Source organism: Notechis scutatus, chromosome 3 (genome assembly GCF_049901735.1).
Source record: "Notechis scutatus isolate UNSWTSFEM ecotype Mainland chromosome 3, rNotScu1.2, whole genome shotgun sequence".
NCBI classification, from domain to species: domain Eukaryota; kingdom Metazoa; phylum Chordata; class Lepidosauria; order Squamata; family Elapidae; genus Notechis; species Notechis scutatus.
The window spans coordinates 95,441,184-95,467,675 of record NC_142011.1 but is presented as its reverse complement, the minus strand read 5'-3'; the positions used below and the strand labels follow the sequence as shown (position 1 = coordinate 95,467,675).

The 26,492-nt window shown below is 36.9% G+C and overlaps 1 protein-coding gene across 21 annotated transcripts in view; it reads left to right on the top strand.

The window, feature by feature from the left end:
* The window catches only part of CFH (complement factor H), a 170,342-nt gene that overhangs the window by 51,577 nt on the left and 92,273 nt on the right, over positions 1-26,492 (top strand). For 6 of the 21 annotated variants that reach the window (XM_087960794.1, XM_087960801.1, XM_087960798.1 and 3 more), the window contains 13 exons: positions 2,844-3,038; positions 3,433-3,621; positions 5,512-5,694; positions 6,459-6,635; positions 8,463-8,636; positions 9,880-10,062; positions 10,947-11,126; positions 13,100-13,264; positions 19,178-19,348; positions 20,046-20,222; positions 23,480-23,659; positions 24,010-24,186; positions 25,712-25,888. In XM_087960794.1, coding sequence (XP_087816920.1) covers positions 2,844-3,038; positions 3,433-3,621; positions 5,512-5,694; positions 6,459-6,635; positions 8,463-8,636; positions 9,880-10,062; positions 10,947-11,126; positions 13,100-13,264; positions 19,178-19,348; positions 20,046-20,222; positions 23,480-23,659; positions 24,010-24,186; positions 25,712-25,888 — 2,328 coding nt within the window. The remainder of the gene's footprint in view (positions 1-2,843; positions 3,039-3,432; positions 3,622-5,511; positions 5,695-6,458; positions 6,636-8,462; positions 8,637-9,879; positions 10,063-10,946; positions 11,127-13,099; positions 13,265-19,177; positions 19,349-20,045; positions 20,223-23,479; positions 23,660-24,009; positions 24,187-25,711; positions 25,889-26,492) is intronic. The other 15 variants (XM_087960797.1, XM_087960805.1, XM_087960806.1 and 12 more) reach the window with 5 other exon arrangements.

Here is a 26,492-nt window from a genome sequence, read left to right as displayed (position 1 = left end):
AGATAAAAGGCCACTCGCTCCATTTCTAAATTTATAATGGAGTCTTCCACATCTTTATTTATTGTTATTAATTTCTGATCTACCACTTCCAATTTCTTCTCTGTTTGTTCTGTTCTACTTTCTATCACCTTTATTTTTTGTTCATTTCTCTCAATTGTTTGTTGTATTTCACCTATTTTGCTGTCTAGTTTATGTATGTCACCTTTCATATCTACATGATTTTGAGTTATAGATTCCTGCATTTTAGTCATTGTCTCCTGTATCTCCAGTAGAGTTGATTGTATCATCTGCATATTGGATATATTTCCTGATTTTTCTGTGCTCAGCATAGACCTCTATCCTGAAGGTGATGCCTGAAGTGTTCATAAAGATGGACTTAAACATTGTGTCTCCTCAACTTCTACAGTGACTTTGAAACAATTCAGCATCATCCAGAAAATGGACCTCTAAATTCAAATACATTCCTGGCTAGACATTCTACCTCTTTCAGTATAAATCTGAATCAAATCATCTTCTGTTTCAAGGTTCCTGGAGTTTTTTTTTGAGAGGCTACTGGGAAGTTGGAAGTTCTCCCAAACTGCACCCAAGTGCCACTTTTTGTCTTAAAACACCTAACTCTTTCCCCTGCCCAATAGGAAGTGAGTGGGCAGGGAAATGCAATATGCAACCAAAATCATATTTACTGGATTGTGAATTGTATTTCAGAGGCTGCAATCTGCCATTCAATCTTTAGTAACAATGTGACATAGCACTACTTTACTTATCTAATGATATCCTTGTACCTGAAGGGAACATGTTTCAGGATCTTAAGCAGGGGTGGGATTCAAATTTCTTAACAACCGGTTCCGTGGGTGTGGCCTAATTTGTGGGTGTGGCTTGGTGGTCACATGGCTGACTGGGTGTGGCTTGCTGACTGGGCATGGCTTGGTGGTCACATGACTGGCTGGGTGTGGCTTGTATGTAAATATTGAATTTTTTATTTTTTTTAAAAGAGCACCTTTTACCCAAAATCAGGCAAAGCAGGCAGGCAGATTGAATTGCTTGCAGAATCAAAGATTCACTCAGAGATCTACCTTTTGGCAATCTTCTACCTGAGTCTGCACTGAAAAATAGAAGCTTCAATCCTAAGGAAGGTTCAGCTCTGCTTTTAAATTAGCTAGCTTTTAAATTAGCTAGAAAGCAAGAAATCCAACGATTTCCTGATTTCTAGCTAATCTAAATCTCCCGGCACAGTTGATAGTCAGAACAGCTGATGGTCAGTAGGAAAAAAAGGAAAAATAGCAACTTACCAAAAATTAGGCAAAGGCACAACACAGGCAAGTTGGATGGCACGCATGCCAGGTAAGGAGTGAGTGGGAGGGGAGGGGCCAGCCAGTAGCATGATTTGCCAGTTCTCCAAACTGTGCAGAATTGTAACAACTGGTTCTATAGAACCGGTCCAACCAAGTATAGTCCTACCCCTGATCTTAAGCTTAGAACTGGAAAGAGAAGAAAGGAGAAAAGGCTTAGAGAAAAAGCTCCACAAATTTTCTTGATGTCAAACTATTTTATTTTACTGGAAAGAGTCATTACTTAAAATATTATCTGAGGAAAGCATTTTCTTTTAGATCCAAAGCAATATAAGTTGTCCTCAGCTTGCTATTGATGCAAACCTTGTTAAAAGTTCCTTGGTGATGAATATTATCAGAACTCTTGATCATGTAGTATTGTGGGATTCAGCAGACCAATCAAAAGGTTGCTGTATGAATGAAGTGTTTGAATATATCAAAAACCTAATCCCTCTGGAAGAGATGAAAACCACACTTGTACAAGTTTCATCAAAAGCAGTGCCTGTAGGCATCAACTGAATGTGTTCTTAGGAAGGGATTTGCTGCCTATATACCATTCTACTATAAATATTCACCGCTACTAGTCACTAGTTAGCAGTGGCAAAACATTTCAAAAACAAAGAGGTACACGTTTAAACTAGAGTGCAGGAGAACATAAAACAGCTAATCATGAGAGACAGATTGGGTAGGGAGAAGCTTAGAGGTTTAATTTTAGAAATCTTAGTGATGCTAGGACCAAGATTACTGAGGAGAAGCCATTTATGCAGGAAAGCACATAAAATCCTGCACATTGGGATGAAGTATGGGAAGTATTGCAGCTCGCCTGCAAGGAAAGAATTGTTACTTTACCTGTGTCTCCAGGAAGGTTTTTATTTTAGAAAAAGCTTTAAAAGCTTACTTCTTTCTTATTTCTCACTTAATACTTTCATTAAATATATACTCTAGAGCCAGTTCTTTTATAATCGTGAAGGTGCCAATTTTGAAACCAGGTCACTTTGAGTTGCAGTAACATCTTAGATACAAAAGTCACCGGGCAATATGGAGCCAGTCACTCTCTCAACCCAATTCACCTCACAGGATGGTTGTGGTAGAGAAAACAGAAGTTAGAAGTATAGCTATGTTTGCTGCCTTGACTCATTTATGAAAAGACAGGATGGAAATATAATAATAACAATAACAGCAAGAATCAAAATACTTGAATAAGTCACTGTGCAGTGATAAAAAGAGGATAGAAAGACGTTTAGTCTGATTTTACAGTATAAGATTGAAGATGTCAAAGCAACATCTCTCCATTCTCTCACAGCTACCACAGATTGTAAGCAGAAGAAATAAAGGCCTTTTATTCCCCCTTCGCTCATTGTCACTCTCTGTTCTTTCTTTAGATCCAGGGCAGAAATCCCAACAACATTTAATAAGTTCATCTCTGATGCTAGCACAGACTAAAGCCAAGCAATTAAACTGATCGAATATTCTGAATTTTGGGGGTGCCTTACTTTTTTTTATCCCTTTTTTCAGCAAAGGGCTGTGCTTATGTCCGTATAGAAAATGGAAGAATGACTGAAAATTTGGAATATTACAGACCATTTCCAAAATGGGAGGGACAAACAATTGACTTTCGTTGTGATCATGGTTTTGTGCCTGCGAACAAGCAAACATGGCAAAGGGCTACATGCATCAATTCCCGCTATGTCCCAGAACCAAAGTGTTTCAGTAAGTAACTGTTTCCCTTTGCAGTAGATGTTGCCAAGTATAAACAGAACAGGCCAGGGAGATGCTATCCTGACCTTGCTTTAACCTTGAAGAAGTAGCATCCTATAGAGAGTTCAGCCTGTTCTCGGGTTGCTCTGCCTGCTAGGGTGATGCTTCCACTGATGTCTCTTCTCAAGGGACCCTAAAGGTTGTTTTGGAGCCCACAGTTTGCAAACCTTAAATGTGGGGAGGTAAAAGGTTAGTCTTTGATAAAATATAAACAGAAAAATAGGATTCTTCCTCATCAGCTTCTCTTCACACCTTGTCTTCTCTGTGAACTAGATATCATTTGTAGTATAAATTGCCTTCCAAGAACCATCAATGATGGAACTAAGTTGCTCTTTTTTGCTTTTAGAAATATGTGATCCTTTTATACGTTTTGATCATGGTCACTTCATTACTACATATTATCACCATTACTACATATTAGAAGGTAACAACATTACATTTGTTTGTGATAAGGGATATTCTCCTGCAAACCAACGATCAATAATTACTTGCACCAAAAAGGGGTGGTCACCTGCTCCAGAATGTATCCAGACAGGTAAGTTTTAGGAATGTCAGCTAAAATTGCCTGACCTGAAATTGCTTATCATGCTTTGCTCTCTCTCCCTCCCTCTCTCCCTCCCTCCCTCTCTCTCTCTCTCTCTCTCTGTATGGATAGTGTTGAAAGTAGTATTTCACAATGGATTTATAATTGAAAGTTTGTGATAATTTAGTAGCAGAGATGATAAGAGATTCATATTTCCACAGGGAATTGTGCTGTGACTGGGGGTTAAGTTATGTATAGGTGTTTATGTATGTGCATATTGTTGTACCTATCATTTACTTATTAAACTTAATGCCTTCTATTACTTAGGTGTATTGAATATTTGCAATACAAAGGTAACTTTTGATTTGAAGAAAAATATTTCAGATGAAGTTTGTTAACATTTAAAAATGGTTTTCATTATATTTATTATTTTTAAATTGAGAGTGATGTGTTTTGATGTGCAAAGGGGATTTAGGGTTTTCTCCAATGAAGATCTGAGGCCCAGCATCAATGGTATTGGGCAGTATACAAATATAAAAATAAATGAATAAATGGCAATTATTAAGGAACAGTAAAATAAAGAAAAGTAACATCAAAATTACATGATAATATCTTTTAATATATATTTTGCAACTAAAACAATTCACTGCATATGATACATTTTTAAAATTTCAATAGGGGTGTGTATGAATGATAGCATTTGCATAAAAAGAATTAGGTCTGTGCTCCAAATACTTTCACAATTGTATAATGCTTCAGAAGTTTTAAAATAGGACAATCCTCTAATTGTTGTCAGTGAAGTTGTATTGTGTCTAAAGATTGAATTATGGCAACTGGACCAAACTTTGTTAATCTGAGACATTTAGTTGCTCATCCAAGCAACTTCATTAGTCAAAGCAAAATTAGTTAGGCAGAGAGAGGCATTGCAATGTAACAACTTCAGGGATTTCCCCCTAAAATGCATTGCAATATGTCAATGAAGACTCAATCATCCAGGCCAAAGGTGTCTAAAGGTTTGGCCTTCCTTTTCCATTAGTAGTTTAAACCTTTAGATACTTTTGGCTTGGATGACTGAGTCTTCATTGACAGTGAAGTTGTAACATAGCATTCTACTAACTTACATAACTTGTTCTGCTCTCACAAATATTGCAATGTATCATGTTATTTCTTTTATTGTACGTGTCGCTATGCATAGCTGAAATATATCCTTACAGATTTAGGGATTGAAAACCCCAATCCATATGTGATTTCCTTTGAGATGGGGCACTGTAACCCCATCTAGAATAGAATGTAGTGCTGGAGTTTTCCAAACTCTCCTTGACCATCCCCATCTTTCCGGGATTCAGCTATAATTTATTATTCTTCATTTATCCTTTCATAGCAATTTCAAGAGATCTTGCAAATTAATAAATTTGAGTGCCCACAGCATCTTAAAAGGATTAAACTGCAAATCTCTTGTTGTCGCCCATTAAACTCCAAAGGATTTGGACCAGGATAACAGGACGTTCAAAACACAAGTGAGAATCTTCAGCCCATGATCCACATGTAGCAATTCCAGTACAGACTCAGATCAGGCCACTAAAATATGGAATACATGTAGCTTATATAGCAGTATAATTCATTGTATATAATTAAAGGACAAATTAGATGCCTTCGGTTTCCATAAGAAAGACAGACGTGAAACTGTCTAATCGGTTACATTAATTTCCCCACTCAATCTGCCTATGGATTTTCCAACGTATTGTATGCAGCTTTTCTTAGCAGCCTCTTAGCCCATTTATTCATGATTTTGAAAGGAGGCAAGTTTCCTCTGGCTCCACTGGTTTCCCAGGTATTTTACAAAGAGTTCACATTTTATAAACAGAAGAAGCCACATTTTATACTTTCTTTTTCCATTGGCAGTTGAACGCACCTGTAAGATGATTTCTGTATCCAATGGATATTTTGAATCGGATCAACAGAGTTTTCAGATCAATGCTAAAGCAAAATATAATTGTCATAATGGCTATTCAACATCAAAAGGAGAGACTCAGGCAGAGACACAGTGCCTTACAGAGGGCTGGAGCCCAGAGCCAGAATGTATCAGTAAGTAAATACAATTCCATTGGAAGATAGATTGAAACAAACTGGCATAGACAAAGACATGGGATCTTATTCAGTGAAGAATAGCCTCATATCATAACCATTTGTAAATGTATCTCTTCAAGAAGTCTAACTATAGGCTTATAGTATAAATTATTATTTTTGTTCATTATTTGAAAAAAGTAACCTGCAACCTAAAATATATGTACACTTTTATTGTAAACATCAAATTTGCATTTTATTTCCTGTACTCCCAAGAGCTGATGCCATAAATATCTTATAGATGCAAACAGAAAACATATATTATGGAGTTTGCATTTACAGAGAGAGTCAAATGGCAAGAAAACTTGTTGAGCATCTGCCATGTTCTCTACACAACATATAATAAGGACAAAATTCACTTCAGATTCAAAAGCAAAAACTGCTGAAAGACACAAAGTGATCACATAGCAACTGTTTGCAGTATAGGTAGCCACAATCTGAAAAACTATGTATATGTGTTCAGATGCTAGAATCATGAAAGGGTCAGTGAAACAGTCTGCAAGACCAAATGTGACCCAATGACCTGGTTAAAAACCAATTAACCATATTTGCCAAAATCACTAGCATGAACCAGTGAGAGCTTATTTATAGCAACTCATCATTTGCTTCATGCACATACCTATACCTAAGAGGTCATTCTTCAGTGAGAATTGTAGAGCTTACAACTTAGACTCATGAGAAAAGAACAGTGAGACACTAATAATATCCACTCTTTGATTCCACAGAGACATGCTTAAAACCACCTGGAGGTGATTTTATCTTCAACACAACTAAGTCTGTTTTCTTTCCTGGAGACAAACTTCACTATGAATGTAAAGAGGGGTTTCAAATCACAAACAATACCATCGATGACACAGTAACGTGCACCGAGAAAGGATGGGAATTTACTCCTAGCTGTGTGTGTAAGTTAGTGAAACACCAGTATAATCATCCAATTGTCTAAATCAGTTCATCAAGAATATTTTCCTGATGATTTCTGTAATGTTGCATTTATACTTAGATATACTTAAAAGTATTGTAATCCTAAATTATTTTCCAGAAATTGGCTTTTCAAATAAAAACTAAAAAAAGTAGAATAATTAAATCATGTATTTAATTTTCTCCCATTTGTTCTTCCAGTAATTTCTAAATATTAGCTATAACTTTCTCAATAATCTATTTATCATATATTCACATAATATAAATATAAAGGATAACTATATCTCATTATGATCATCCATCCATAGTTTATGTCTGGGAGAGCTGGTTTAATGATATTGGACTAAATGCAGGGAAATCCAGTTTTAAGTCTTCCCCTCAATTCAGAAAGCAGCTGGGTGACCTTTGACAAATAAGCATCAAAAATAAAAAATAAAATTCCTTATCACATTGTGCATTGACAGCTTTACTATGTGACTAGGCAGGCACAGTGCAAAAACTGTGTTTTTAGTGTTGCAGTAAGCAACACTAGGAAATATCCTAAGAAGGAAAACATCACCGATAATAACATGTCCTAATTTAATGATTTTAGGCATTGCCAAAACATGTCTGATTGAAACATAGTCTGATTTAATCTCTGATAATAGGTTAATTTACACATTTCTTTTCTATATAAATGCAATTGAATCCAATGTCCAAGATATCATTTTTATTGAATATTGCAAAGTTTAATATCTATTTAAATATTGTTAAAGTAGCTTTTTATTGTTTAGATAAAATGGGTATCTCAAATTCCTTATTTGACTGTATCTACTTGATGTTGATGTTTATTTTGATGGATATATATATGTACAAATCAAATTGACTTATTGAGAAATATTTTTAAAGATTAATCACAAGATTGTTAGTTTCATAAGACTTGATAATCATAATAATTAGATGCTGTTAAAGCTGAAAATATTGAATTGTGGCAGTTTCAAAATGGTCCCACTTCTGGAATGGCAGCACACAGTCCCCCACTGTATAGGGAGGCCAAGGGGCAAAGCAGCTGGCTCTATTTCCCAAACACAAGGTTATCTGAAGCGGTGTGCAACAACTTTCACAACCATCTTTCCAAAGCAAAGTTAAATACTGGACTAAAATTGTCCAGGATTAAGCAGTGACTAAATATAACCTACTCCGAATGTAAGTCCTACCTTGATTTTTACACGTGTGCCCAATATAAGACCTACCCCAAAATAAGCCTTAATTAAGGACCCCCCCACTCCACGGTACGCTGGTAAAAATTAAGCTAGGGTGGGGATGGTGGGGGGTGGAGCTGGCCTACTACTTAATTTTCAGACAGTTGCAGCCCGGCCTCACACACCCCAACACCTGCCTTGCCAGCCCATTTCTTCTGCAGTTGGCAAGGCCAGCGAGGTTTTCCAGAAGGCTTCTACAGCCAATAACAGAGCTCCCAATTGATCCAGAGCTCTGTTATCAACTGCAGAGGCCTTCAGGAAAGCCTTGTCAGCCACAGAAGAAGTTCCTGAAGGCTCCTGACAGCGAAAAGGAGGCTGAGGGTGACCCATGCAAGTGAGGTGAGTCAGTGGACGACAACCCCTAAAAATAAAATCTGGTCACTTTTCTGGTGGAAAAAAAAATAAGACAGGGTCTTATTTTCAGGGAAACATGGAGTAGTAGAACTCATATTGCACTTAAGAAATATAAAATCATGTTTATTTTATATATAAACATAAGTGTCTCAAACTTTCTGGCAAGTAGTTTCATTCTGAAATAACCTTATTCTATTTTATTCAACATTTGTATAGCCGTAGTATGTAAGACTCCAGTTTTGGAAAATGGCACAATTAATCCAAGAGAGAACATATTTCAGTATAATATGGTGGTACGTTTTAACTGCAACAAAGGATTCACAAGAGTTGGCTCTGAATCTGCACAATGTTATCACTTTGGATGGTCTCCACAGCCTCCAATATGTAAAGGTAAAAATAGGCAATTTAAGAATTCTTACTGTATTTGAGGCGGGAACAGGGAAATTAGGAGCAGATTTTTCTAAAAGTATGTTTTGTTTTCTAGAGGAAAGCTAATCAGTGGCCAGTAAACAGATTTCTCTTAGCAGGATGCATTGAATGGGACTCTCACATCTTCATTTATATATATGCAACATACAGCAGAACTGTATTCTTAAATTGTGAATAGAAAATGTTTATATGAATAGTAATATTGTTTTTCAGGTTTTTTATATATTTTTGAGGCAACAGGATTATTTCTTTTGCTCTTTCCTTTCTAAATGGATTTCATCACTTGGAAACCTGACATTTATATTAATAGGACTTTTGAGTGTACTTTTAACATAACCAAGCACAAAAAGAAGTCAGATAGCAGAATTACAAATCTATTGTAATATTAAACCAACCACCTACTGTGTTTCCCCAAAATAAGACAGGGTCTTATATTTTTGGACTGGCAGAAAAGGCACCAGGTCTTAGTTTCTGAGAGGTCTTATATTTTTCCCTATTTTTCCCCAACTGGGAAAGTTGGGGCAGAGAGCTTCCCCTCCTGCTTAGTGCCTCCATGGCTTCACTAAACAGCTGATCTGCACTGCTTTCAGTACCTGAACATCCTCCGCAAAACAGATGATCTGAACCTGCATGTCTTGTCTAAATAGCATTTTCCTGCCAAGCCTTCAGTGTTGCAATCCCTGGATATGCTGAAGGCTTGAGGGGGAGCCTTTTAGTGATTGGCAGGAAAGTGGTCCTCCTTTTCTTAAGCTCAGCACAGACTGAGAAAAAGAGGCAATGGTGGGATGCTGCCAGTGTAACAACCAGTTCAGTGACCGTGCAATTCCCAGGACTGCAACGCTAAATGCTTGGCAGGAAAATGGGGAGGGAGGTTTTCCACCTGTCCTCCTTTTCTCAGTCTGTGATGAGCTTAAGAAAAGGCTTTATGCATCTTTTGAGAGTAAAGGAGGAAATGAGTAACAGATAACAACAGTAGACACAAAAATCTACTTATTTATGTTTTTAAAGTTATTTCTAATATATATTTTTGGACACCAGATCTATATTGACATTTTAAACAAACATTATCTACTACTGTTTCACTGCTTTGGTTCCTGAGGCTGTTGTAATAGTTGCAATAGATATAAAAATAATAATATTCAAGCATATCAGCCTGGGATTTGAGTAAACACTCAAAATAAAAGTGATATTCTCTTTTTTCTAGAAAATGTTAAACCTTGTCCGGCATTACCCATCATTTCACATGGCAGAGTTACTGGTGAATCTAAAGCAGTATTTCAGCATGGTGATATATTGGAAGTTCATTGTGAGATCTCATTTGCACTATATGGATCAAAAATCATACAGTGTGTGGATGGTGAATGGGCACCCTTACCCTCATGCGTAGGTAAGCAGCAGCTTCCTGAAAAATGTGTTCACAAAAAGAAATATGAGCAGACAGACTTGTAAATGTAACATGGTAGTTTCTTGCACTTATCTGGTGGAGGGGAGGGGGTTGTTGCATGGTGTGTAAACTGGAATCTTCCTTCATAACAGAGTCCAATACATTATTAGTAGAGAGTGGAAGGGGTGAGATTACTTTGCAGTGTTTAAGTAATAAAGTTATAGAGAAATCAATGTATTCTGATTTATCCTAATAATGTCATGAGTCATGAATATATTCCTGTGCTTAGTGCTAATACCTGAGTCTTTGTTGCTTGCAACAGGAAGTAAAAAATTGAGAACTGTCCTTCTCTTTGTAGCATTTCCATGGCTCCATCAGAACAAATGGTAGAATAAGACGTTGCTAGAGATAACATATTCGGAAAATTTGGAACAAAGTATTGGAAATAAAATTAATGTGAGCTTAACGTAGCTTCTGTAAATGGTTCACCAATTCATGTTAAAAATACCATTACAGGTTTTGAGACTTGCAAATTTTGCAATATTGCAAATTAAATAATAACTTGACAAAAAATTGCAGCAAGTAATTCAAATACTTAGCAATTAAAATATTTAAGTCATGGTAATCAAGTACAAATTGAGAGTTAGCTGGAATGTGGATGTTCCTAGGTATTTGCCTCCTTCGTTTGACCAGAACTTTCTGTCAGAGATATTAAAGGCCTTTAACAGAACTGAAAAAAATGAAAACAGTCTCTATTTTATTTTTATTGGTTGATTGATTAATAATGGAGTTACAATGGGTATATGAAACAGAGGGGCAAATTGTTTGAAGAAGCTAAACTATTAATACCTTTATGTAATAATTCCTTTTTCGGTTGCTTTCAACAGAGGAAGTAAGAACTTGTAGACCACCTCCAACAATTAAAAATGGATATTTTGTGAATGGTGAGTCATCCACATACAGACATGGTGACACCGTGGAATACAGATGCCAAAAAAAAAATATCATTATTGGGACCAACCCAGCCAAGTGTCTTCATGGGCAGTGGGAAATACCATCATGTGTTGGTAAGCTAGAGGCTGAACCTTCAGAAATGAATTTTAGGCTTGTCTTGGAATATATCAGTATTTATTATTGACATGATTGCTCCGAAATGTGACTCAGTGGAATAACAATGGGAATTGCTGCTAGGAGGTATAGGTTAGATTGAATTGGTTTATGCCAGTATGGTTCATAGGCACCTTATTTTTCCTGTCTGATCCCGATTTAAAGGGGATTTTCACAGGGTCTATGAAAAAGAAAGATTTTAGTGTTTTCAAAAATGATTCAATGCCAAATATAATCCTGGTGGGATTATGTCTTTACCCTTAGACAAGAAAAATCAAATGAATAGGTATAGAATAGGTGGCATGTAGCTCAACAGCAGTAACTTTAAGAGGGATCTAGGAATCTCAGTGGACAACTACTTAAATATGAGCCAGCAGTGTGCTGCAGCTGCCAAAAAAGCCAATGAAGTTCTAGGCTATATCAACAGAGGAATATTATCAAGGTCACATGAAGTATTGCTACTGCTTTATACTGCTTTGGTAAGACCACATTTGGAATACTGCATCCAGTTTTGTTACCATGATAAAAAAAAGATGTTGAGACTCTAAAAATGATGTAGAAAAGAGTAGCAAAAATGATTAGGGGGCTGAAAGGTTAAAACATATGATGAACGGATGCAGGAACTGGCCATGTCTAATCTAACAAAGAGAAGGACTAGGATTGACATGACAGGAGTGTCCCAATATTTGAGGGACTGTCACAGAAAAGAGGAGTCAACCTATATTTTTCATTTTTTTTTAGTGAACAGTTTTCAAGACAGTCTACCATAGATTAAGATTCCTGTGTTCCTCACAATAGGGGAGATCTATAACTGGTAGCCTTGAAATTGAGAGTGGGAACAGAAAGGAAAGGGATACGATTATCCAGGTTTATTGATTTATTGGTTTGTTTGTTTATCAATCCAACCTGTATGCCACCCACCTCATTAAAGGCAACTCTCTGCCTTATCTATGTTTAATTTGAGGAGCACATCAAATCTAATGTCCTGTATAGCAGAGTAGAAAGAGATGTCTATCATCTGTCAATCAGAGTAGATAACAGGGTCTCCCCAAGCATGTGCATCCTCCTGGCCCCGCCACAGCTGGCCAGGAGGTTGTGAGAGGAGAAGGAGGGGGAGGAGGAGGAGAGTTGCTCGAAGGGAAGCCTCTGCTGCAACTAGCGATCATTTCTCAGCCAGCCTGGATTTCCAAAATGAAGAAAGAAAAGGAATAGCCAACAGCCTGAAAGAGAGCTTGCTGGCTTGGCCCAGCCATGGCCTTCCGACACACACACACACACACACACACACACACACACACACACACACACACATGGGGCAGAGAGACATAGACACACACAGAGTGATACACAGAGAGAGGGGGGAGAGAGGGGAAGATAGGGATGGGAGAGAGAGAGACATACAGAGAGAAATACAGAGGGGGAGCGAGAGACACACAGAGAGATACAGAGAGGGTGGAGAGAGATAGAAAGGGGAAAATAGGGAGAGGGACAGAAGAGAGACACAGAGATACAGAGAGGAGGGGAGAATGATACAGAGATAGGGGGGAGAGAGAAAGGGGAAGAGAAGGAGAGAGAGGGAGAGATACAGAGAAAGAGTGGGAGAGAGACAGAGAAGGAGAGGGGCAGAGAGATACAGAGAGGGGGGAGAGATAGACATAGAGAGACTAGAGAGAAGGGTTTTGTGACTGAGTAGGCTTGGCTAGGTGGTCATGTGACTGGGTGAGAATGAGTGACATCAAGTTGGTCATGCCCACCCAGATTTTGTGGCTCCCTGTGTTGTTTTTTTCCCTGCGGGAAACTGGCCCCAATAGCTCTTTGAGTGTTTAAGATTGCAGAGCCCTGATCTAGAAGAAGAAGAATGGAGTATATAAATAAAGAAAAGAATAATGGATGTATTATATAAATACTTATGTAACAATATTTGAATTGTTAGTTAACCAACAAAGTTGTACACGTCCATGGTATGCAGACTTTCAACCAACTGTTCAGACTACAAAGCCGTTTAAGACCGACCAGTTTGCAAACTATCGCTGTGGTTCCAATCTGCATCAAACAAAATGTGTTAATGGATTATGGTTTCCTGTGCCACGGTGTGAAGGTATCGTTTGCATGCTATGTACAAGTTTATAGTTTCTTCAATAGGATGCCGTTAATCATCTCTAAAAAATAAAAGTGGGGGACACCCGAGGACAGTCTTCCTACATAACATCTTTTGATGGCACACAGTTTCTTCTGAAAAGTTTCTTTATAATCCCATGAGCTGTGCATGCTTTGTCTAATCTGATGATGCAGTGAGACAGTGAATGTATCCATTTCAAAATAAAAGTTCATTTTGCAATGTAGAAAAAATCCTCAACAATCCAAGGATAAAAGGAAATACACATTAGTCTTAAAATCAGTTGGTTTCTTCCTTAGCAGCCATTTTGTTTCCTTTACAGCAGCCACTCCACCTCAGTTGTGGCACACAGATTCCTAGCCTGCATTGGACAGCATACTTTTGCCCATTTTTCCTCATTAGGCAAATTCAATGATAAAATTTCATTTCTCACATCACAAAAGTTCTTTGCTTTGAATCTTTCGTGTCTTAGGCAACCTAAGAGAATTTACACAGAACAAAAGCATGCAAATCTAGTACGGAATTCATCTTTGACTTTTGGTACTTGCATGGAGACATCCATACAGGTTTGTTGGCACAGTAAAAAAAAAATTCACTGGAAGAAGTTTCAGAATTTCTGCTGCTTAAGAGGACCATCAGATCATTACATCTCTCCTAGTTAATTCCAACATATCTTCATTCAAAAAAAAATTATTCACTTTTTTCTATTTATTTATACATATATTGTTGGAAAACAATACATACAGTATATTCTGTCCTTCCATAAATATTTTCAAGTCAGTTAATTTACAATAAATGTAAAAAAAAAAACCTATAAATTGATAAGAAATATATTGAAATAAAATGTAACTATTTTAATATTCAGGTTACAAGGCATGTTTTCATTCCTTTCCAAAATTGTGGGAATCTGGGAGGCATCCTAACTACATTTGCATTAATTAAATGTTATTTTTGTTCAGTTCGTAGATAAGCAAACATTGTGGTAAATGATAAACTTTGCCTGGATTAGATAAATGATTTCAACTGTTTACCTGTCTTTGTGATAACTGGTGGCCTTTCCTCATACTCCAGTTCAATATCAGCTATCTAATTTATTATCAATCCTGCAACTACTTTTGCAAAGGGCAATACAGTTACTTACATAGCTATTTTATATAATTACCGTGTTTCCCCAAAAATACAACCTACCCCAAAAACGAGCCCTAGCTTGATTTTCATGACTGTGCCTCATATAAGTCCTACCCCCCCAAAAAATAAGCCCTAGTTAAGCCCTGCCCACCAACTGGTTATACGAGGTGGGATGAGGTGCATCCATAAAAATCAAGCTAGGGCAGGAATGGGGGTGGAGCTACCCCATGCACCCTGCACCCACTTACATTAGGACCGCTACAGCCAAGCCTCCCATGCCCTGACAAATGTGGCACCACTGCCCGACTTCTTCTGCACCTGCTTGTGGCTGCTCGTGTCTGGATTCCATGTGGTACATCATACTGGTGCTGCCAGTTACGGTAGAATGCCGCAAGGCTTGTCATAACAGTGTTGCTGCTCGCAGCAGGATGCCTCATGCCATGTTGCACTGGTGCTACCACTCGCAACTGCAATGGCATGATGTGCTTCGCAGCCTTCCACTGTGAGCAGTGGCACCAGCACAATGAGCCATGCAGCATCTTGCCGCAAGCAGCCAAAGAAGAAGTCAGGCAGCAGTGCAACAGGTATTAGGAATGGGAAGCCAAGCTGTGATGGTCCTAAGGTAAGCGAGTAAGGCATCCCTCAAAAATAAAATCTCATGTTTATTTTGGGGCCTGAAAGAAAATAAGACCGGGTCTTATTTTTGGAGAAACACAGTAGGTTGTTGTTCTAATTGAGTTTGTAACTGTTGGATTGGTTTTGATCTTATATGTCTTTTACTGTAATTGTTTTATGAGTGCCATTGAGAGTTTCCTGATTGTAGTAAAGTTCCAGTGTGATTAGCAGGGAACAAATGGCCCTTTTATGAGAGTTTTCTGGTGAAATGTTTAATGATGAATTATGAGTACTAGGTAAAAGCAAAGGGTAAGAATTGGAAGAAACAGACATCATGGTTTCAATTTGGGTGCTGAAATATTAGTTTGTGGAAAAACAGACTGGAGGATAGGAAGACAAATGTGAGAGCAGATAGTAGAAAAGAATGATTGAGAGAAAGAACGATAAAAAGATTTGCTATAGTCTGATAGGAAATTATATCTATAAGTGTTTTTGCTGTTGTTGTTTGTTCCCCAGTTGGTCAGGCCTGGCATTCTGTATCATTGTGGAAACGGAAATCTATGTAGCAACAACTGGAGACCTAATCTGAGCATACTGTTAGGTGCTAAATCTTGGAGAAGATTTTTGGAGGCTGAGGTGATTAGTCAAGGATTCTCACTATATGCGGACTTCCGGTTTGTCGGCTTTGCCAGCGGCAGGGATTCGCGATCCTGCGCGATTCCTGCTGTGCTAGCCGTCTTGGTGCCTCCGATCCTGACGGATCTGGAGGCTAAGGCTGCCCCGCAGAGGCAGCCGAAGATAGGGGGATCCGGAGAGGGGTTTGGGGGTGTTGCAGACCCCCTCCCCAGCCGGCAAAACCCCCTTCTCTCAAGGCGGTCGAGCGGCGGTCTGTAATGGCCGCCACAAAGAAGCCGGCAGCTGGGTAAGATTGAGCAGGAGGAAGAGGGGAGAAAGTTTCTAAGAGAAAGTTTTTTGGCTGACCCAAGACTTTAAGAGACACCTAATCCTGAAAACTATGACTTCTTGAACGATACTTTGTTTCCAGAGGAGAATTTCAAGCGGCAAAACTGAGGTGCTGAAAGGGAAAGTTTACTCTCCTTCCCTAGGGAATCAACAAATCGCCATTGAGAAACCTGTTTTTTTTATAAAAGGTAAAAACTTGGCTTCTTGTTATAAGTGGGAAGGGAGAGGACAAAAAAATATTAAGATCTTGCTGGAGGAGATGCCTTGAAGACTTTGAGACTAGAAATTAATTTGCAACAAGGCTCTAAAATACAGATTGGGCTTTTTTTTCTTTTCCTTTTTATTGATACCACCCCAGGAAGAGAAAGTGAGAACTTTGTGCTTTGTTTGGACTGATCGATGTCTCTGGGATTTTGGGGAATTGTTCTAACTTTTGAAACATCTTGGTTGCTTTAAGAAGAAGAACAAAGAAAAGATTTACAATGGCTTTACCTGTTGATGAACTTAGAAAGGAATATGGAAAAATAAAGAAAGAAAGCAATGACGCTGTGAAAGAAGCCTTCCTTTTCTTAGAAATGGCGCTTGCTATTTATCAGCAAACACAACAACAGATGGAGGAAATAGAAGAAGAAGAAGAAGAAGAAGAAGAAGAAGAAGAAGAAGAAGAAGAAGAAGAAGAAGAAGAAGAAGAAGAAGAAGAAGAAGAAGAAGAAGACGCCATCTTCAATGAATCTAAAAAGTTAATTAAGAGAGAAAGGAGAAAGAGAGGAAGGAAAATGAAGGACTTAAGACTTAAAAAAACACTTAAGAAAGAGAAAAATAAGATGCAAAATCAACACAATGTTACTAAGCAAAAGAAAAAAGGAATACAACAGAGAGGGGAAGCTAAAAAGGCGGAGGTTAGTAGAGGGGGGTGTAAAAAGGCCAGGTGGGATAAGAAAGGAAGGGAAAAGGGGGGGGAGCCACAAAGGTATAGAACAAGATGGGAAAAAAGGATTTTTTTTTAGGGATAAAGGGTAATGTATAATTTTTTTAAAAAAGAAGAAGATTCTGCAAGGTACATAAAATGGTATAGTAGTATTTGTATTAGAAATAGAAAACTAGAATGTTATAAGAATTAATAAAAGATTAAAATATTGAAATGTTTAGTAATGATAGATTTTAAAATTTAACAAAATATTAAAAGGAATGTTTAAAATATTGAGTTTAATTAAAGAGTTTAATTGACTATTATGTTGATTTTACTATAAACTTATTGTAGCATTTGTTTTTTGAAATAGATAATTGGAATGTTATAAGATTTAATATTTAGATTTATTATCTAATTATATTAATTACTTTGGACTTATTATTTTTCTTCTCTTTTTAAAAGTTAGCAGGTAGAATGTACTAAGCAGAATCAGATTGGGTACTAAGCGTTATTTTAAATATTAATTTAGGGGGAGGATAGAAAGGCATCATACTCTGATCAGTGATTTCAGGAGAAATCCTTTTTTTTTTTTATTGTAGGGAATGAGAAATGGATAATTTGGAAAGAATGGACAAAAAATACAAATACAATGATTTAAATTAAAATGAATTAAATAAAATAGAATTAAGAAGAGTGAAAAGCGGGGAGAAGTTATATAGAAGATATAGAATGGTAAATAAGATAGGTAATGGTATATAAGATGAGCACGAATTTAATTGAAGTCCATACAAAGAGAGGTAATCTGGGACCAAACTCCTTTCTAAAAAGAAGTTTTATATTTTTGTGTCTTTTATATTTTTATGTTCATGTTTGTTTGAGAATTAATAAAACCTCAGAGGAATGTTGGATGAGAATAATGGTAATCAAGTCAGAGAGAAATGTAGATGATGATTATAAATTGGATAAATATAGAAAATAATAATAATAATAATGAAATTGAATACGAAAAGAGAAATAATGAGAAATTTGCTAAGAGATATTTATATGTCTATATGGAAATGGTGTAAAACAGAATTATGTTGTATAAAATAATATTTTACTTGACTTGTAAAATTAATAATGGAAAGAGGTTTTATGTATTCAATGGTTAATGATGGTTTGTTTGTCTTTAAAATTAATAAAATTTGTTCAAAAAAAAAAAAGGATTCTCACTATGCAAGCAGCCTACTGCACAGACAATGAGAGACTGGCAAAGGAAGGAATAGCACACAGGGCCTTTTACTGGTTCCCAATAGATTTTTAGGTCAGTTCTTGGTGTTGATCTATAAAACCTATATAGTTTAGGATTTCGATACCTGCAGGACTCCAATTGCAGTCAGCCAGTTTACATGGACAAAGTGCTCGTGGTACTCAACTTCCCTGAAATGAGGAGGAGGATTGAGATATGAATCACTTTTTCTCAGTACTAGTACCAGACTTCTGGAATAGCGTTTTTTCTTTAGGAAAATGTTCCAAACTGATCTCTTTCACAGAACATTTATGGACTAATTGCATGTCCTGTTCCTTAGATTTTTGTTACCAAAGAGAGAAGAATATCATAATCAAATGTATAAAAAGCTTCTATTATTAGTAGCTGATTGCTATTTAACTTTGAAAGTGATTGATTTTTGTATGCTGTTCATTCTTACCATATGTGTTTATCTGCAAAACATTATAAAAAAACACACACACAAATATCTCCTGAAACTTAATGCAAATATTGACTGACAGGAGTAAGGATAGAAGCCTGTAGATCAGCAGAATCTGATGGCTGTGGCACACAAAACTAGTTCCCCAGGATCACTTGGGGACATCTGCAGTCAAGAAAAATGAGAGCCACAAATTTCTCTAAGCCTCAGTTGCCAAAGAGAGAAGAATATCATAATCAAATGTATAGAAAGCTTCTAAAAATCTAAAGGCTATTTGAGGTTATGATATTTTATTACTTTATTTGCCAGCTCTGCTACACAGCCACTTATCAACTGGATGAAGCAAATTTCATCCTATAACTTGACTGAAAGTCTGACTTAAAATAAGCCCTGATAATTGTATCATACAAATATAATTAGAAATTCAATCTCTTTGTGATTGTGGCATTCTCAATCACGATAGACAAGAGATTTGACATAAAAGCCTCCTAAGAAAATACTTAGGATTCATCTTCTTTGGATAAAGTAGAAATGAGATAATTTTCAGCTCTAATCCTAAACAAATTCTAATTATAAGCTGTTTTGTTAAAGGAACCTGCCCTCCACCACCTCAGCTTCCCAATGCCATAAATGTAGCTGAAATGAGAATCTACAAGACCGAAGAAGAAATTAGCTTCAAGTGTCAAGAACATTTTCTTCTTCGTGGCCCACAAAAAATAAAGTGTGAAGCTGGAAAATGGCGATCACCTCCACGCTGTCTTGGTTTGTATGCTCGGTTTTGCCTTTGTTTTAAATAAACTAGATATTACAGATAAAGTGTAAGAAGCAAAAAGGTCAGGAGAACATTCAGAGCATGACTGATGGAATTCTTCACAGCCATTTGTCCACAGTGGCTTTTCTGTGTATGCATGTGCTCTATTCTAAGATACTAATCAGGTTCTTTGCACATTGTACATCTTGCCTCTGTCTTTCTCTGAGAGTCAGATCAGGGTTGGTACATGAATGCTAAAACTATTTCTTTATGTTTCTGCTTCTCCCTGTGTCTGTATATGGTGGCAAGCCTAGGGGCTGTATATGCTGTATATCAGGGGTGTCAAACTCGTGGCCTGCGGGCTGAATGCATCATGCGCTGGCCACGCCCACCCCCATTTTAGCAAAGAGGGGGGAAAGTCACTATACGTCATGTGGTGACAACATGATCACGTGAGTTTGACACCCCTGCTGTATATACTCCATTATGGATCACATGAACAAGAGAGAGAAGCTTAGGATGGATTGATTGGCAGTATCTTGAGTCTTTCACATCTACTTCTTCACTTGCGGCTTCTTTTTTTGCATAAAGATTTTGTTTCTTAACCATGTTTTATTAAAAGAGATTTGCTATACAGATGCAATAGAAATGTCTTTATGATATTTTATTTCTTTCATTAACAAACCTTCCTGTGTTTCCTGTTCCTAGATTTACGATGTAAACCTCCTCCTGAAATTGACAATGGTATAATAGGAATTGGGAACCGCACAATGTTTCTTCCTGGTGAAATTGTGGAGTATCATTGCTCTCCAGGTTTTGAACTTAGTCAGTTAAATCCTGTAAGATGTGAAAATTTGAAATGGTCTGAGCTACCTGTTTGCAAAGGTAAGAAATAGTACTTTTTTCTACTGAAATGCCAACACTGGGTTTGAATTCTAAAAAAGAGTTATCCATGCATTTTTTTTTTTCATTCTTATGCTGATATTAGAAATGGGACAAGGAAGATGCATAAATGAGGAATTTGGGTTTTTTATATAAATATTGAGATTTCATAGGTCTTAAAATGTCACATGTATGGACTCAAGCATTAATCTCATGTATACTTTCAGAACTGTTCTTGTCAGAGCAGGGTTCTGACTTCAAAATCTCTCTTATTCACAATTTATAAAGGACTTAGTAAGTGTAATCTGGACATCACACAACTGCACCATCCCTCTGTTGTTCAGGCTAAAAAAAAACCCTATTATTTTTCAAGGTGAACCTGCAAAATAAGTGTCACTACTTTAATAAATCAGCTCAAAGATTACCTTTCCTAAAGGCCTCCACTCCAAAGAAGAGATGGTGAGTGTAGATAGTTTAGGCAAGTACTATGTGATAACAAAAAAGATGGAAAGCAAGTAAGCACAGCAGTGCAACCCCCCCCCTTTTTTTTTTTTTTTTTTTTGCTTATATGTGTCTACTCTTCACTAGTATAACTTTCCTTTGAGGCTTTATTTTCAGTACTATTCTGGGTGCCCTGTTTTCTCTCCTTGATATCTGCTAGAGTTGCTGGGCCTTTTTAACCAGGAGAGCATTATGCTTTCTCTGGGAAAAGCAAAGACCTTTCTCTTCGAATCTACAGGAATCATTTCTCACTGGGTCTACCAGAAATACATACAAACTCTCAAAAGTTTCTCTTACAAGATGGGGTGGAGGGACAGTGGTGGGATTCAATTTTTTTTACTACCGGTTCTGTGGGCATGGTTTGGTGGGTATGGCAGGGGAAGGATACTGTAAAATCTCCAGTCAGAGGTGGTATTTGCTGGTTCTCTGAACGACTCAAAATTTCCGCTACCGGTTCTACAGAACTGGTCAGAACCTGCTGAATGGCTTGGGAGCTCTGAGGCATTCATTTTTGGTTGGCTTGAATGCAAAATTGGTAGTTAGAGAAGATTGCAGTTACGGAACTAAAGGTGACAAAGGCTGGAACATGTCATGCTAATGTGCGTGTTTATGTGTGTGTGTGCACACGTACACGCTTGTATAAGATTTTACATAAAGGAAAAGACAAACCTAAAAGAAGGTAAGAATAATAGGTCCAAGAAAACGAAGAAAAAACCCCTAAAGTTATGAAATGTTATGACTTATTTTCAGGGGTGGGATTCAAATTTTTTAACAACCGGTTCTGTGGGCATGGCTTAGGTGGTGGGCGTGGCTTGGTGGTCATGTGACTGGGTGGACATGGCTTGGTGGTCATGTTATTGGCTGGGCGTGGCCAACTCAATATCACTCACATCGAGGCACGCAACTCCTCACCTGGCCTCTCATGACTGTGGGGATGCTGCAACAGTCGTAAGTGTGAAAAATGGTCATAAGTCACTTTTTTCAGTGCCATTGTAACTTTGAATGGTCACTCCACACAAGCAAAGTACCAGCAAAGGAGGGGGAAAAAACTCCAGAGAAGTTCCTAAGACAGGAAGGCTAGTCCTGCCAAGAATGTAATAAGGGTTAACGGAGAGGCAGTTTCTGTAAGCAACACCAGAATGTTTCCTTCCGGCCTTCCTTACAGGATTCCTTCTTCCCAGGATTAGGCCAGTAATTTCTTCTAACAACCGGTTCTCCGAACTGCTTAGAATGTTAACAACCGGTTCTAGCAAATAGGTGCAAACTGGTAGAATCCCACCCCTGCCTATAAAATGAATAAAATGAACAACAGAAAGCTCTAGATTGGATAATATCAGTCTGTCCTTAATTTAGGGGAACTAGCCTATAAAAAGGTTCCAGATTACATGGAAACATACAGTTTATTGAGCACACTTGTAGAACAGGAATAAGAGAGATAATAAATCCACAGAGTATCAATAATTAAATTTAATAGATAATTCCTAGCTGGACTTCTTAATTTTTTGTCAGTATGACCTGGTGCTTGAAGCTAAACTCACTTGCTGGCTTTCCTCAATTGTTTTTAAAAGCCTTTTGTACATTTGCTTCCATCAGGGCCTCAATGGGACATAACGTCTATCTTCAGTTTAATGATCATTCAGAACCGGGCTCCTGGTTTCCTCCTTTGAAGATAATTAAAGAAAAACTTTTTAAAGTGATTTAATACTTATTTTAATAATTTATATAGTTGACTATCTCACAAAAGTGCCTCTAAGCAATGAACAGAGTTAAAACTAAAACACAAACACTATGAAAATCAAACATATGTGCACAGTCTAAAAACACTCTACTTCTAATTCAAAGTATAGAACTAATTTTAAGTAAAGTATAAATCAGTCAGCAGGTTTCTATTAATTTGCTTTTAGAATGTAGTTTTAATAAATCCTGAAATACTTCAAAACCCTTTGTGTGGTTTCTCTTTGAGAAAATCAGGGCAGAGAAGCAGTTATGCAAATCTAAAACCAAACTTTAATCAATTTCTTCAGTTTTTTTCCCTTGCTAAAGAAAATGCACAATAAATTATATTTAAATAATACAATATTAATTTATGCTCTTCTGACTTAATCATATAGATTAACTCTCTCAAAATCTTCTGCGATATAGGTAGTCCTCAACTTACAACAGTTCATTTAGTGACTATTCAAAGTTACAACAGCACTGAAAAAAGTAACTTATGACCATTTTTCATACAACTGTTGCAGCATCCCCATGATCAAAATTCAGATGCTTGGCAAATGGTTCATATTTATGACGGTTGCAGTATCCTGGGCTCATGTGATCAGCTTTTGTGACCTCCTGACAAGCAAAGTCAATGGGGAAGCCAGATTCAATTATCAACCGTGTTACTTAGCTTAACAAATACAAATACAATAACAAATTCACTTAATAAGTGTGGCAAGAAAAATCGTAAAATGGGGCAAATTCACTTAACAAATGTTTCACTTAGCAGCATCAATTTTCGGGTTAATTGTGATCATAACTCAAGGACTACCTATGTTTAGAATTTTATTTTTTTTAAATGCATTGGACTTCTGAAACAGACAGTCTCCTCTGAATGAATTCTTTGCAAAGGTTAGGGTAAACTGAACAGGGCTCTTGCATCTTAGCTTTTTAAAACTGCTATTGATAATGATATGCTGATTTTTTACTATTTAAAGAAATAAATTGGCATAAATTGGCATAAATCGATTTGTACTGAAAGTTGTCTTTTCTTTTTCCAGAAAAGTCATGTGGTCCAGCCCCAGAAATTCCCAATGCTTCACTGGAGCAAGAAGATAGAGAACTGGAATATGATTCTGGAAAAATAATAAATTATACATGCAATCATGGATTTGATACCAAAGAATCTACTAGAAAAACATGTACAAGAGGAAAATGGGTAGGATCTTTCACTTGTAAAGGTACAGTAATTTTATTTTTGATCTTCTCAAGGTAATTGTTTTCAAAACAACATTGTTGAAAAGTGATGCTTAAAGAAAGAGGCCCAACTTGCTGTCTTACTCTTTCAATCTATGCAGACTCAGACAAACAGGCATTTGTTGTTTCAGAGATTGAATGAATCTTCACATTGCATGGGCAAAGAAGGCTAGATTAAATTAACCAATGGAAGCATTATTGGAACTGAACAATTTTGTAACTTTAGCTGGCCTAATGTTGATAATATATTTTGTCATAATTTATTTTTGGCCTATACTCTATCTCTCTTGAATCACTTCAGAAAATTGAAGTTTTGTATCCTCTATCTATTTAGATGCAACATGTCCCACACCCCATCCAGTTGAAAATGCTGAAATTGTTGAAAATACAATGAAGAAGTACCTGAATGGCGAGAAAATAAATTATCAGTGTCATGATGGTTTTGATATATCTGAATCAGCTCCTGTAACATGTAGACAAAATAAGTGGTCACGCTTGCCAAGATGTGTAGGTAGGAATATATGGTCTATATTTTTGCTGAGATTCACAACATTCACATGGAAAGTACATTTTTTTAAAAATTCAAAAATGAAATATTATTCATCTGAACCATTCACTCCAACATGAGCTAATCCTGTATCATTGCTCTTAGTTTTTCTGATTGACAAATTGATAAACCTATGGGCATTTTGATACACTCATTATTTTTCCACTCATCCCCAATTGCCCAACTTCCAACCCATAGGCCCCCATTCCCCCTCAGGTGGCCAGCAAAAAGGAGCAAAATATACCCTTTAACTAGTCAGGAAAAAAATTAAGTTACAACTTAATTGCAGGACTACTCTTCAGAATAATTATAAAGGATGGGGAGACTCTTGCCAATGGTAACTGGTATCTTGAGCTCTAGAGGGTGGAGACATTGAGGGTTGAGAGATAGAGTGATGCTGAACTTCCTCCAATGGGAAAGGTCTTCTTTTCTGTTCAAGAAGAAATGTTTTGGTAGCATTTCCTCTGCTTCAGCATTTCCTAATCAGAGGGTGGAGGTGTCAGCCTAGATATCCAGTCTATGTGAGATCATGAGGGATAGCTTTTAGATTAATGCAATTTTTATGTCTGGAAATAGTAATTATGGTTGCCCTGCCTACCTTGAATGATCAAACCTGTTTGCTTATTTATTTTTCCTTCACTTCTACCCCATCACAATCTAGAGTCTGTTAGCTGCTCATGTAGAATATAAAAACCAAATATCACATCCTCAGTATAATCAACTGTAAAAATAGTAAAGCAACAGAGCAGATTAAGTAACCTTTATATTAATCTGTTCTCTCTCACCCAAATCTGATGGTTTCTAAACATCAGCAAAGGTTATTGAGACCATCTCCCTCACAGCCTAGGGTAGAGGATTACAGTTGCATGCTCCATGATTGGATTGGATTGGATTGGATTGGAAGGGAAAAGTCCAGAATAGTTCATCATGCAGAGAGGTTCATTAGACAGCTTCTTTTCTGCATGTAGTTCATAGAAGGATTTAAATTTCTTGCAGGATATCCAGTTTTCAATACAACATTTCAGAATTGCTCTAATACACAATTACCAACTATGTATCCACATTGTATTCTTCTTTAGCTTTGACAAACAAAATTAGAGCATACAGGTTCTTCCACCCTCCAAGTTAACAATCATCATACAAAAGAAGTTTCAGAGAAAATTATTTACACAAACACAACACTACCATTAATCTATGGCTGATGAAATATCATGACAGCATTGATTGAAAGCACCTGGTTTCATTTCTTCAAGATAAGTAGAAACAAGTGCTGTAGGAGAAAGAGGAGCTTCCTCTGTCTGTAGCCTCACACTCTCCTCACCTCAAAGGGAAGCAGCCTCAAGCCTGCAGCATCACCCTTGTATTTTCTGTGTTATATGGTGTGTGTTGACAGGTTTGGTTTCAAAAGCGGGAGTATGTTTTCAGACATTTGCTTTAGGAAAACCAAGTGCATTTTATTTGAATGGGACCATTTTTATTTCCATTTTAGATGTAAGATGTTCTTCTCCCTCTGAAATTCCAAATGGCCTGATTACTAGTGAAATAAAGGCAAAGTATTTGCCCCAGGAGAAGGTGTACTATCGATGCAACCCAGGTTATGCTCTTCTTGGAAGTTCTTTCATTACATGTTCGAAGAACCATTGGACACAAACTCCACGTTGTGCAGGTATTATTACAGATCTTCACCATGTAGAACTGAAGTTAGAATTGAAAATGAATTTGCTTTTACTTCACTGGCTCTTTCGTGTTATTTTGAAAAAGTTCTGTCATATTGAAAAGGCTTTTTCAATATTTTATTGCTAGAATTGTAAAATTTAATGTCCCTGTTGAACTGTGAAAGTAGAATATATTTTCATTAACATTGCTACTCTTTTGCAAAATTTTGAATTTCTACTTACATAAATCTATTCAATTCATTTTATAACTAGAAGTTTTTCTCATTTGGAAGAGTATGTGTCTTTTGGAGCACAAACATGGATTTCTATTTCACAATTAGCCTCTCCTTCTCAATCCTATGATGCCATAGAACATAAAACTGATTATCATTTTAAAAATCTCATATATATTACACATATTACTTATGTTAACTTCTCCATCTGTTTTCACACTCTACCAAGATATGTAGATTGACTCATTTGCTTCATTTTTTCCATTTATTAATCATTTGTATTCTCTTTTCCCTTTCAAATTTAATTATTTGAGGGTTTCCTACGTTGCTCCTCATTGCACCATTCACATATCTAAACATTCTTTGAAATCATTCACATTCT